At 32.3% G+C, this 14,497-nt stretch overlaps 1 protein-coding gene across 1 annotated transcript in view; it reads right to left on the bottom strand.

Moving 5' to 3' along the window:
• Positions 1-14,497, bottom strand: part of LOC136970135 (protein NipSnap-like) — a 46,058-nt gene that overhangs the window by 26,517 nt on the left and 5,044 nt on the right. Inside the window, exons 2-3 of the mRNA XM_067264530.1 lie at positions 6,709-6,854; positions 4,445-4,490 (exon numbers count right to left, since the gene is read on the bottom strand). Coding sequence (XP_067120631.1) covers positions 4,445-4,490; positions 6,709-6,854 — 192 coding nt within the window. The remainder of the gene's footprint in view (positions 1-4,444; positions 4,491-6,708; positions 6,855-14,497) is intronic.

Below are 14,497 nucleotides of genomic sequence, written 5' to 3'. Positions count from 1 at the left end.
TTCCTTTTTTTTTTTTTTTTTGTTGTTTGAAATTGTTGTAAACACCCCCCTTAGAAAAACTCCTTACAGAGTATCGGAGCAGAGGTCTCCTCCAACTATCAACAGTTAGTGGGAAAGTTGACACTTAGTTGTCAAGAATTGTAAGTCATTGTCAATAGTGAATCGCTTTCCCACACTAATCCTATAATAGCATGAGCTACCGGAAGCTCGGCACGTGTCCGCACACAGAAGTTATTTCTGTACTTGTGCCAGTCGATCTCCATGCAACGGACTTGGATCCCGTCTGAGAAGACATTCAATGGCTACAGACTCTTCCATACCTTTGACGTCTGCCATACTTCAGTGTATACCGTCCATTCTCGCATAGAGGTATTGTTTGTTAGCACTCTCTTTCCCCAGAAACAGGAATAGGCATAGCTAACAGCTTCCCTTTGTTTAACTTGCATTTAATTGAGTAGTCATGTAAACGATCTTGTATGTTAACCCTAGCTAACCAATAAATGTTTTATTTGTTAACCTGTCAACCTGTCAATCTCCTTTTCCAGAAAGACTCCTATCCACATATCAACGCACTCCCCACTCACTTTTTGCCCTCCTAAGCCATCCAACAGACGCAGAAATCAGGCTTTACCAGCCCATGCAGATTAAGTGGTCAGAAAGGAGTAACCCCTGACACCCTGCTTATCTCACACATATATTAAGTATTTCTTAACAATCCAAATGGTTATTATTATTTATTTATAGTACAGTACAATATTATATAATTGTTTTTACAACATTTGACAGTTACATAAAGTGTTAAACACAAAATACTTATTTTGTAATGTCCCAAAAATATAGATAAGTTTAAACTTTGAGCAATAGTTCATAACAAATTAATGAAATTTGTCTTAATATGAAACAGAACTGCCACTATGCATAATTGCTTCAAAAATGCAATTAGACACTGATTTAATTAAATTTTGTAAGATTTCTGAATCTATTTAAAACTGGCACTCAATGATTTCTTATTTAAGCTCTGAAACCATTGTAAAATGCTTGTTACTAGCATAAATTTTTCGAGCAAGAATGCCCCACAAGTTCTCAATAGGATTAATGTCCTGGCTTCTTGCCACCACTTCATAACTTGAATATTTTGATCATCAAACCACTTGGTTGTTGAACATGAACAATGAATACTGGCATTGTCCTTTTGGAAAATCCAATCATCCTCCTCTAATTTCTTCTCCAACAGGTAATAAATTACTTTTTTTAGGACTTCTTGATAATTTTTAGATGTTTGTCTATCAGTTAAAAATCACTAAATTTGATAAACCATTAAATCCAAAGCAGCCCCACACCATAACAGAACCACCACCTTGTTTGACTGCTGAAAAACTGCACTCTTCTTTCCTAATACCATGCCAATAATTAGGCCATACAAATTAAATTTCTTTTCATCACTGAAAAGGACTGAGCTATTGGTCATTCCACAGCATGTGACCTTTAGCTTACTGAATTCTTGCCAATTTGTGTCATTTTATTACTGATGATTTTTTCATCAAGGCATCAAATTTCATATGTGGAGCTGCTGAAATTCTTTGACAAGCAGTGCTTTTTGATATTTTTAATCCACTTTCACACAAAATTTGACAAGCTAATTTATTCTGTAGTGATGCAAGATGCACAGTTCTATCATCATCACTTTGACATGATTTTGGGCCTTTCTGATCAATGTTTAGAAGGTATTGGTGATGATTTTTCCAAAATTTCATAAATTTCAGGAGTAGATCTGTTCATTAAAACTGACACTACAGCCTTCTGCTTTTAATTTCCATATTCATGCCATTTCTTCCATACTAAGCTCTTTTTCATGTAGAATTTCGGAAAGTTTTGATTCAGTATTTAAATTACTACTTGACAACAAAGTAAAAGTGTTATGTGTGTCATTTATTTTTATGATTATAAGTTTCTTATGCTTCAAATTCCTCCACACAGTGTGGTCAGAATGGCCTAGATTGCAGGCTATTAGGCAAGATGACCATCTGGCTTTTCTCAACCCAATGACCCTTCCCTTCTCAAAGCAAGTTAATTGTTCATATGGTCTTTCAATTGCAACCCAAAGGCATCCCTATCCAACAAAACTACAGACAGGATGCCTTTACATACTTTTTTTTATAGGCCAAGAGGAATGCACTTTAATGACCTCTGTTGGCATTATGCAATGAGCCATCAGCCATCATGCTATAATGTTTTTCAGCAATAGCAATACAACTCCTTCTTGATGCACTAATTTTTATGGCAATGAGTTTATCTAGTTGATTTTTCCTTACTAAATTCTAAAGATAAATTTAATTTGTCAAGTTTAAGTGAAAATTTATTTTATTTGAATATCTCTCACTTGTTAGAGAGATCTTGATAAACTGTTCCAAAACTATAGCAACATTTGTTTAAAGTGCTTTAAACAATACACTGAGTTCCTAAACTCAAAGTATTGTTTAAACACAATGTAACATTTTTTTTTGTTATGTTTACTACATAAATGGAGATAAATATCACTTTTGGATGCTCCTATTGTGTCCAGTAAAGTGAATGGCCACAAATGTATATGATTTCTAATGTAACAAAGTTAAACTACAGTGGAACCTCGCATAAAGAGTATTTCGCATAAGGAGTAAAACAAATTGTAAAATAATGACTCACTTAACAAGTGATGTTTCGCATAACGAGTGGACGAAGAGAGGGAATGTCCTGGATTGTGCACATGCTCCATCAGTCTGTGTTTAGTGCTTGTTCCTCTAGCATCTTACTGTCACTTATGATCAGATATTTTTCCAAACTTATGTTCACACATATTACATAAAAACATCACCAAAGTCCGTTATATAATAAACATGTCAAACGATGTGGCAAATTCTTGGGACATGTAAAGGCTACAATTAAATATTAGAAATTAATTAATTTGACTAGAGGTAGGCAGTTATGCTGCCATCTCATAATAAATTTAATGACCAATTCCAATTCAATTTTAGAAACATCTAAATTAAAAATTAATTATTTATAATTATTAAATTTAATACGAGATGAAAACATAACTGACTACCTCTAGTCATATTAATTAATTTCTAATATTTAATTGTAACCTTTACATAGCTCAAGAATTTAGCATATCATTTGGCTTGTTTATCAGACATATTATCTGTGATTTTTCTGTTTTCTGTAAATCGAATTCGCATTTCAGGTTGGTTCATTCTGTGCTAGAAGAAATGATGATGATGATTCACACTCCTTAACAATGTAGAGTGGCTCGGGGAAAATGCCTAACATTTTGCTTATGAAAATAATTATAGCAATAAGTTGGGTTTTGCGGGCTTCTAATAAAAATATATTCTTGAGTACGTTTTCAAATGAAACTTTGGAGTGTATCAAAAATAATTATGTATTATGTTTGTAATGACGACTTTTTCACTGTCTGGCATTTTAGGCATCTCACCTGGATACTTGGGGTGAGATACCTAAAGGATTGTGATAAGAAAACAAGTGTAATTGCATAAAAATAATTTTGACTGTATATTAACAAAATTAAATTTATTGTGTACTTAGTACAAAATACTTTATAGTAAGTGTAACAGCACAGTATAAGTATTGTTAAGTTCCTGTCTGTTCTAATGTGCCCTATAGCTGGCTGAAAGCTTTCTTCAGTTCAAGAACCCTTTTGAGAAGTCCTTATATAATTTCTATGCATATCTTGCAATAAAATGAGAAAACAAAAATTTATTAAAAATAGGCATGTTATCCCATGAAAAATGTGGCATCTTTTCCATTTGTCAGGGTAAGATGCATGGTGGATTCATGTGTTTGAGGATGTCAGATCGGGATTGGCAGTACATGACAATGGAAAACTTAAAACCTTAACTACATCACACATTAATTGTTTTTTGCAATTTTTAATAAATTCTATTTTAACTTCTAGTTTTAAAATTACTCTGAAAACATTTCACCACAGGAAATTTCATTCTTATCTTGTGTTTATTCTTCTCAGATGTAGAAAATGTGGTAACGGTAACCAATTTTAGCTTTCCACACTCAATATTGGCCCAACGATCCATCATACAAACACATGAAAGTATCTGACGTCACCGTGTAAAAATAACAAAAATTAGGCATCTTCCCCCAATTACCATCTTACCCCAAATCACTATATGTTGTATAATTTTCTTTGAATAAACATTATACATAAAATATTTGAGTATTTTTTCGTCACGAAATGCATTATAGTATTTTACATTAATTTATATGGGAAAAATGTTTCGCTTAAAGAGTGTTTTGCATTACAAGTAAGATTCTGGAACGAATTATGCTCATTAAGCAAGGTTCCACTGTATTATGTAAATTTAAAATTATGATCAAAATTTTTATTTTCAAAAATAATTATAGAAAATGTATTAAGCATAACTATACTTACTATCCTTTCAAATATGGATCAATGGCATCTGGTTTGACACTATGAACTGAAATACAGATATTTACAAATATAGGAAATTAAGTTTTCAAAATAAATTTTATTAAAATTAATCAATATTTACAAAGCAATTATCAGAACAATTTTACTTATGTACCAATATATTATAAAATACATTAATTAATGCCAGAATTTCCGTATAGTAGGTAACAGAAAAGTCAATAAATATTTTAGCATTAATTTATTTTGTTAATTAGATTATAATACTGCACTCATAAATAGGCTAAATAAATATATAGATATAAAATAATTTGGACTAAATGTAAGCAATTAAGTTGACATCTTGCATTAAATTTAATAATTAGAATTAAATTCATTTAAAACATTCTGGAAGGAAAGATCTACCTGAAACAGGTAGATCTTTCAAAACTACAACATTCCTTACCAAGAAATTCATGGATCCAGCATTATCATTTGATTATAGTTCTGAGCTTACTTTACTGTATAATTATATCCAATTCTGTTTTTTACACAATATCTACTGTGTAAAAACAGAATTGGGTGTATATACATATATGTACACACACACACACACACAAAAATTCCAAAATATATATATGCAGTATCGAGATAAAAACGTAAAGGTCAGCTGAGTGCATTGAATAAATGTGGGTGCATAGTCACTTCCAGTGATACAAGCAGTGAGTGACCAGCATGGTTATATCTTCTAAATTACTTGGTCTTGAGGCAAAGATCAATCAGAGGACCCAATAGAATAATTGGTAATGCATTTGCACAGTAAACAGGAGTTAGATTCCTGCTGTAGATAATTCTTTTCTTTCAAAATATTCTAAATTAATTCATTTAATTCTAATTACAATCAAACCTTGGTTTTCAAACTCTTAATTTGTTCCTAAAAGTTGTTTAAAAACTGATTTGTCTTAAAACTGAAACAAATTTTTCCATAAGAATCAATATAAAATGGATTAATATATTTTTGTTATTTAACTTAACTTAACCATATTTAAACACAAATTTTTAGATGCCATTTATATTACGTGAATATCAATTAATGTGTTTTTATTAATTAATTTGATTATGATTCAACTGAGGTATGTATAGAAAAACAGTAATAGAATCTTTCTCACATGTGCATTGAAATCTAATTTTAAATAGCAATGTCATCAGTGATTCATATTGTGACATCTAATAATGCAAGATGATCTAGATGCCATTAACTTCCAAATTGGTAGTCCTGTTATTGATTGTTGGGTCATCAACTTTCCTTAACATAGGAAATGTAGGGAGTTGACTATCTGTATCCAGCTCTTGCTGAGTAGCTTGTTCAGCAATCAAGTTATCATATGAAAACTAAGGCAAGTACAGTACATGTTCAAAATTTTGTTTGTGAACTGAACTGTTCAAAAAGTAACATGTATAAAACTCAAGATTTAACTGTAATTAATTTAATACAAAATAATTGCCTTCTCATCTATTTTTAGACCGAATTACTTTATATATTTAATTAGCCAAATTACAGCACAATGAATCCAATGTCATCATTTGATTAATTAATAATTTTGGGCTTAGTGTAATGTATGCGTGTGTTACATCTTTCAAAACTTTTTTCTCAAGTCTGAAACAAATGGGATGGTTTAGCATAACTAATGATCTTAATTATAAAATTTGAATTATCTAAAAATATTTTAAGAGAATACAAAATAAAGAATGCATTAAGAAGAATTAACATTAGAGAATTGGAATATGTTGATTTATTTTTTCTTGTTCAAATTTTTTTAGAGATAAAAACAATTAACAAAAAGATGAATCAGCATAGCTATAAAGGTATTCAGTTAAATTAGTGCACATCTATCACATAAAAAAATTAGTTCTCTTTTGTCAACCATGTTATTTCAAAATCGTGAAAAAATAGACTGCACAAAATAAGGGATAGATGTATTCTTTTGAAGACAGGTGATGACACAGAATACAGCTCCTAGACAATAATCTAGTCACAGTAATCAAGAAAATCACCCCTCAGACTAAGACTAATAATGAAAGAGGAGAAATGGAGTCTATTCTATAAAAAATTTTCTCTTGAAGGAAACTGTTATACAGAGATTTGTGTGTATTGTTTCTGTGTTTTGTACAATATATTTGTTCTAACAATACATTTTAGTAGGAATAATTTACTCTTAAGTATTTATGTAAGCATTATAAATATTAATATTTTATAAATTAATAATATAAGCAGAAAAAATCCTTACTCTGTAGCTCATATACTGCATCAGCATCCGAAAGTAATCTAGAGTGAGAGTCTTTGCCAGGATCTATCTTTCGTACATGTAGCAACTTACTGAACCATCCTTCTCCTCCATTACTCTGTTGAATAGAGGTTGTGCTCAATGTCCTACTGAGAAAAATAAGGTATTTTCAGTTAAAAATGATTATTTATACTTAATATAATCATTTTCCTATAATGCAGTACACATTATGGAATTTCATACAATAAAAACATCAAACAGTGCATACAAGAAAAATAGAGTTAGAGACAGAACACTCAAAAATCCACATATTCTTTACAGAAAATTTCATTATTTCAAACTTTTTTTTTAAAAAAAAAACTCTTTTCACCTTGTGGGCACTGAGGGGTCTTTTTTTTTTAGCAAGCCCATTATGAGTTTGGGCTTTTGCACAATGAGGTAATTGGGTAGTGAGAGATGAAGCTCTATACATATGGACAGACCATCCCCTAAAAAATTCTTGGGGTTTTTTGACCCATCTGGAGTCAATCCTAGGTCCCCAGTGGTAGGCTGCCACATTAACCACTCAGCTATCTGGCTCTTTATTTCAAGCATTAATGTTTCCTTATTGTTTGGTATTTTGATTCTTAAACAAGATACATCTTGCCTGAAAAATTGTATCAAAGTGATGTTGAAAGTACTTGTTAACTTTGTCACCAATAAAAGACTGTTAAGGCCAAAAGACAGGATCACTTTTTGTTTATGATTATTGAAATGGCTATAAACTGTTCTCTGAGAAGCAGATGAAAAAGAGAGAAATGGAATAAGTATTATAGTCAACAAAAAGTTAAGAATGGTGTTTGTAAGGTAAACAGAATTGACAGGATCAAGAATGTTAAGCTAAAAATAGAAGGCAGTTTTGTCACAATAGTATGTATGTATGCTCTCCAAACAGGATGCAAGGAAAAGAAAAAGATAACTTCTAGGCAGAATTAGATAAAAAGGTAATGGGAAATATCAGAGAGTGAGCGGTTGATCATTGGAATGATTTAAATGGAAATGTGGGATGATCTACAAGAGAGAAAAGAAGATAGCACAGTGGATGGAGTATAGGTGAGAGATATATAAAGGAAGATAGAACAGCTGAATATGCAATCGTATTTGACCTTGCAATAGTCAGCACTTATTAAATATAATTCTACACAGCTAGATAATAATTCTATTAGTTTTAGGAAGGAAAAAAATACCCTACAGTTTATTGATATATGTAACACAAAAACTAAGAAAGAAAAAAAAAACACAAGTATGGAAAGATTTTATTTCATACTAGTGTTTTAATTATGGAATAAATGAGTCTATTCATTAATTGTGTGTAGAAATATCAATGTTATATTATTATATGATATATCTATTATAAATAAAAAAAAATGAAATAACATGTAGGCTATGTAAATGAAATGTTGAACAGAAATGTTAAATGTACAGTGGCTGTTGACAGCTAATTGTCTATATGCATTATATGTTTAACTTTGGTAATGTTATGTTATGTAATTATATTTTAAACATATGGATGCTGCTGTTGTGTGAGTCTTGTTATGCAACATTTAAAAAAAAAAACTTTTAGATTAAAAAATTCTAACTGAACAGGGCCATAAATTTTTAACTCAAATGCATTTTAAAATGGTGTAAAGAATGTACACAACTTTATAATCACAGACTAATATAATAAATGCTACAATAGCTCAATGTGCGATAAACTCTAAATATAATATAGTAGTATTAAAAATTTAATTAACTGTGATATTATATCAAAAACTAATTTCCATTTATAATTTAAATACATTATTAACTCAAAATATATCTTAATCCAGTAATAAAACACAAATTTAATGAACTAACATTTTCAATCTTACTTAAAGATCATCCTCAGGTTCTGATGAGAGCACAGAAAACAACTTTAAAAATACAAACGATAAACTGATTCAAATCATATTACATATTGCATGCGCAAGAGTTGAATGTACAAACCGGTTAATATTTAATATAAAATTAAAAATAAATATTGAATACATTAAAGTAGTTAAAATATCTAGGAAAATAATTTAAAAAAAATATATATATATATATACAAAATGAATATAAATAATAATGTGAGAATCTAGAGTTAAGGGATTTATTTTAATGAATTTATGAAATAATATTTTAAAATTATTTTGATAGAAAAATTATCTAAGTTAAAAGGGGAACATCCTTTTAGTTATGGAGAAAAGACAGTTCCATATTACTGTTTATAATGATGGTGGACATGAGGAAACTTAATAAAATACAATAAAACAATATAAATTTTCTTATTTCCAATACATTCTACATAATTTCTCTATCACAAATACTAATAGTTATAAATTTTTTAAATTGTACACAGACTTTATGGACACCCAGTATAATAGATTTCTGCTTTTATGATATAGTTGGTTCTAAGTAAACCACCATTAAGGGATCATCACAAATCAAAAATCAAATTGTGATCTCCTATAGGTTTAAATCTATTCTTAGAAATATGCTTCAAACTATTGCATATGTTGAGGTGGCCAATTGGGTGCTAAAATATTACTTTTATACTCATCAAAAATGATTTATATTGGTCATAAGGCAGGGATCCAATTGATCATATCATCACTCAGAAAGCAAAGCTGCAGAGTGACAGATATCCATACTGAAAAATATATCTAGAACGAGATTAAGGTTATAATAAATTTTTTACTTATGCTAAAAATATTGCTAGATCTTTTATTAAGACCACATTCTCTTCCAAAGATGTTATTTCCACCTTAAGAAAGAAAAATTTCTGCTCTACTTACTACTGACACCGGGTACTATAACTACACCTTCAAAACGAACCTGTTACCGGTGTTCCTTGCGAAAATCGTCTCAGGAGCGTCTCACTAACGTTTTCGAACTTATAACAGTTCTTCTTCAGGTGAAGATGGAAGATTTGAAAAAATAGAATAGAAGGTTTCAAACCGAACCGCTTCGTCTAATTCCGTCGTGGCTGACATGCGCTGTAGTGTCCGGGTGTTGGTTATTGTCTATGCGCGTCTAAAAGGACTTGCCAGGCCGATGAAATGTTGATCTCTTCTTTTTGGTTGATGCAGATATTATTAAAGCTCATTTTATATATAGCGATAGCTTCTAACCACTTTATATGTTCCGGATGGGGCGTCGTTACGATGATTTTTGCCTTATCTAGTTCTGCCTTGATATCTTGATCGGATGCGTATATACTTAGCGCCGTGTTGAGTTTCCGGTGCTGTAGGTCAGCTTGGTGTTCTTTTAATCTGGTCTTTAACGAGCGCTTAGTGGAACCGATGTAAACGAGTTCTCTTTGCCATCTGTTGTCCATTAGAGGGATAGAGTACACTCCGTACATTCTGTTGGGATCCGGAGGGTCTTTGCAATTTTTTAGGATTTCGGCTATTGTGGGGCCTCTTCGATACGCTATCTGCATCTGCTGTTTTTTGGCTATTTCTCCATATACTCCTCTAACGTGCGGGTTGTATGTGATAGGAAGCCTTGCTAAGTCTTTTTTGTTAGCGCTACCATTTGCTTGTCCAGTGGATGCGTTTCCTTGGTGATGTGCCTGGTTATACGCTGTATAAGGGAAGGGTATCCGTGGTCTGTTGCGACCTTTTTAAGATAAGCCAGTTCTTTGTCCAGAGCTTTCTTAGTGGAGGAGTAAGAGGTTGCTCTTCTTACTAAGGTTTTGAAAGCGGCCGCTTTATATGAGAACGGGTCGCAGGATCCCTTAGGTATGTATATTGGTGTTGCCGTCGGTTTTCGGTAGACGGATGTTTGGATCGTAGATGCTTCTATCTTGATGGCGATGTCCAGAAAATGGGCCTCCGTGCTGCTTATCTGCTCCACATCTATGACCAAGCCATATGGGTTGTTGTTGACATTTTGTACAAAGGCTGCTATATCAGACTCCGTCTTCCATAAAATGAGTACGTCGTCAACGTATCTCTTATAGAGCAAAAAATCCGGAAGATACCGTGGGATGACTTTACTTTCCATCTGCCTCACCACCATCTCACATAGGTCCCCTGATACCGAGCTACCCATGGGGACGCCTTTCGTCTGTTTATAAATTGTACTTTTGAAAGCGAAGATCGAGTTGTAACAGACCAGATGGGCCATTTCTAGTATATGTTGGTGGAATGCTTGATCCTGAACGTATGTTATTAAGAAATCTCTGAGGGAGCAAAAAACTGCAGGGAGCTTCACCGATGGGTATAGTGATTTAAAATCAAGGACTGTGATAAGTTTCGGACACTCAGGTAGATTTTTCAGTAGGCCTATGAGGGTTTCTGAGTTGGCTCCGACCACCAGCCATCGTATGGCCTCATGAAGTGGTTTGACAGCCAGCAGTCATAGTGAAACTACATTGGTTATAGTGATGTCGGGGGGTTAGATGGCTCTGTATGGCCCTAATTAGTACGACCACCAGTGCATCAGATGATGGTTAATGTGTTAAAAATAATTTGGGCTACATTTTGAGAAATTCTGCTTTACTTTTTGTTAACCTATCTGGTAACCTGTATTCTCACTGGATATGTACTATTTACCTGCAATTTATTTATATTATTATTATTAATTAATGAAAATAATGTTATGTATATGTTATGGACAAAGTGATTAATACAGGCATTATGAATAATGAGCAGCAAAATCGGGCACTGTAATAAATTTCAATAATTTATCAAATTGACCAGTCATTATGAATACTGCTAAGATATCTAGTCAGGCAAAGTGATGTTAATAAATTGAGGAGTGATCATACGACATATGCTTGCCAATCAGCACTCAATTGCGCGTACGTATTGCGTTTAGTATTGAATTTGGCGGCAGTCGCGACTGTTTGTACTCTCAACAGATTCCTCCCAGAGGGGAGCCACCGGCAGGCTGCCGATTGTTTAACATCACTAGTTATTTATTCACGGTAGTTCTTGAACACACGTATCAATAACCAGTCTGTATCAATATCTAGTGACATTAAACAATCAGCTGCCTGCCGGCGGCTCCCCTCCGGGAGAAATCCATTGAGAGCACAAACAGTCGCGACCACTGTCAAGATGGTGCACATCGGTAAAATTTTGCCATTTACTTAATATAGTTAATAGTACTTAGGTTTAAAAGATTACATGTTGTTTTTAAAATACTTTGAAATAATTCACAAAAATAAATATTTCTAAATGAAATAAGTGGAGGTTTTTCAATCAAATTTTAAATTTGGTACTAAACACGATATGCACACGCAACTGAGTGCCGATTAGCTAGCGTATGTCGGATGATCATTCCTCAACTTATTATTATCACTTTGTCCAACTAGGTGATAGCAGTATTCATAATGACCGGTCAATTTGATAAATTAATCAATATTTATTACACTGCCTGCCCTTTTTGGTCATTATTCATAATGCCCGATTAATCACTTTGTCCATAACATATACATAGCCATATTCTGCTTACTTTATAATTATATCAGTTTTGTGGCATTTGGCATACCGTACAGAAATATGTAAATCTTGGATAATTTGAAGTTGCGATTATTTCATTCCTTGAATTTCAAACTAACGAGAATTTCCTGTATTTAGCTCACTAATAAAAATGATTCTTTTTATCAGACAATTGAATTTCCCTCTTAGTTTTGAATAAATTGTTACTCTTGCCTGTCGAATTTCTCAAATCTACTGCCAACACAGACAGGCTGCATAGTTGAGATAGAAGATCCTAATATTAATCCAAGTTTGACCAGACATCCCAAGATAAAATTCCTCTCTTCCAGTCCCAATTCAACACAATATCCACTTCAGTCTACAGTAAGGCCTTGGATTCCTTGACCTTTTATCAACCTCCTCTTCTTTTCTGCCAATATAGTTAATAAATAAATCTGGTGAGCTATTATTAATTCATGCACCATTTTCATAGAAAAGGTATTCTTAGTGTGCAAATTTACAACATCCTGAACCACTGGTCTAATAATTTTTAATGAACCATTTTCTATCAGCACCTGACTAATTTTCAACCCCCAGGGGTCAATACTGACTACTTTGGAGACCCCTTGTCTACAGGATGTCATTAAAGCCAACCTGCTTTCTGGGGATTTTGTATTGCAAAGGTCAAAATAACTTTTTGGTTATTTAACCAAAAAGATTAGTGTAAAAACCATTTAATTGAACACGATGCTAAATATATCAACCATATAAAATTAAATAAAAAAAAAACAAAGTTCAGCTATTAACCTCTAATAGAACTGTTCTTCCTAATTTTGAGAAAATATACATATCATTGAAAAAATTAAGAAAAGTTAAAATAATAATTTAAGTACAACAATTTAAAATGAAATAGTAAAAAATTATATTTGTAATATCAATCACTGTATTATACAATTCCTCTTTCAGCAATGACATTAAAATTATTCAGCAAATCTGGATAATCTAAATCTGTTTTGCTGAGTAATCATTTACTATATTAACAGCAGCAGTGTACAACGTATATGTCCTTTTGGAAATTTTCTAACTTCCCATTATCAACAAAACATCTTTACGGGAAACAATGACATTTTGTCTTCTGATAATGCAGCCATATGCAAATCATTACTTATTGTTATAAAATTTAATTGCAATTTTTGCATTTTACATTCTTCTTATTTAGATAGTCCTTGGTTACTGCTTCTCAGAGAAGACTGGTGCAGTCTGTCCTCTCAAAGTGTTCATAAAATATCAATTAGAAACTAATTTTGCAGCAATAGCACTGAATACATTAAAGTAATGAAGAGACGTGCATGCAGAGAAAAAAGTGCCAGTCTTGATTAATATGTTTTTGTATTAATGCAGTTCACTAATTACGAACAATTTTGTCTTTTTGTGCTGTAGCCTGCTGGGAAACATCGAGTTCAATTTGGGACACCTGGTACATAAACTTGGGCACTAATGATAAAAAATAGAAAATTTTAACACAGTAAAAGTTCATTCATCTAGAATGTTTACTTATCTGATACTCTAAAACCTAGCCAATAATCCAGAAATGTTCAATAATAACCTAATATGCTAGTATTCTGCAAGTCAGAATCTGGACATGAGGTACTCTATATTAAAAACCAAAGGTAATAACATGTTGATTAACATTTTTGCAAGTTTCTCAATCATTCTTAACACTGTATAGTCATGCACTTTATCATCTTTAAACTGATTAAAGTGTGTGCGTAAACAAATCAGAAATGTATAGCAGTCAATATTGGAACAAAATGTGCAGCAAGGTTTAACATTCAATGATCTGGCAACAGCTCCATCCCACACTTGACAGATTAACAAACTTCTACTGTATTTTAATTTTTATATTTACTCACTTTTCCTGTTTAACTCTAGGGAAAGATTGCTTCATCTGAATATTTATAATAAAAGTGTATCCAACTATTGCAATAGAAGGTAAGAAATAACTTATTTCTTCTTCAAAACTAATTTCTGTAGGAAATTGAGAGGAAATCCTATTTTAAAATACGAGAAGGCAGCTGTTTGACTAGAAAGGATATGCATGCACAGATGTATAGGTGGACAGTGCATGGTAATAGCTCCTTAACTTCTATTAGAATCATCTCCATATACACTGCAATCATAAAGTCTTTCTGCAATGGACCACACCCATTGCTGGGGACAGCAATAGCTGGCTGAGTGCCATAGAGGAGATGCTTATTGGCCATGGACGTAGGAATCGTCTCCAGCCAGCGCTGTTAGTAACTGTGGAAGATTATATCAAA

The sequence above is a fragment of the Centruroides vittatus genome, unplaced genomic scaffold (assembly GCF_030686945.1).
Source record: "Centruroides vittatus isolate TY-2023 unplaced genomic scaffold, ASM3068694v2 contig_19, whole genome shotgun sequence".
Classification (NCBI taxonomy): domain Eukaryota; kingdom Metazoa; phylum Arthropoda; class Arachnida; order Scorpiones; family Buthidae; genus Centruroides; species Centruroides vittatus.
Note: the sequence above shows the minus strand (reverse complement) of the source record. Positions and strands in the feature narration are given on the sequence as shown.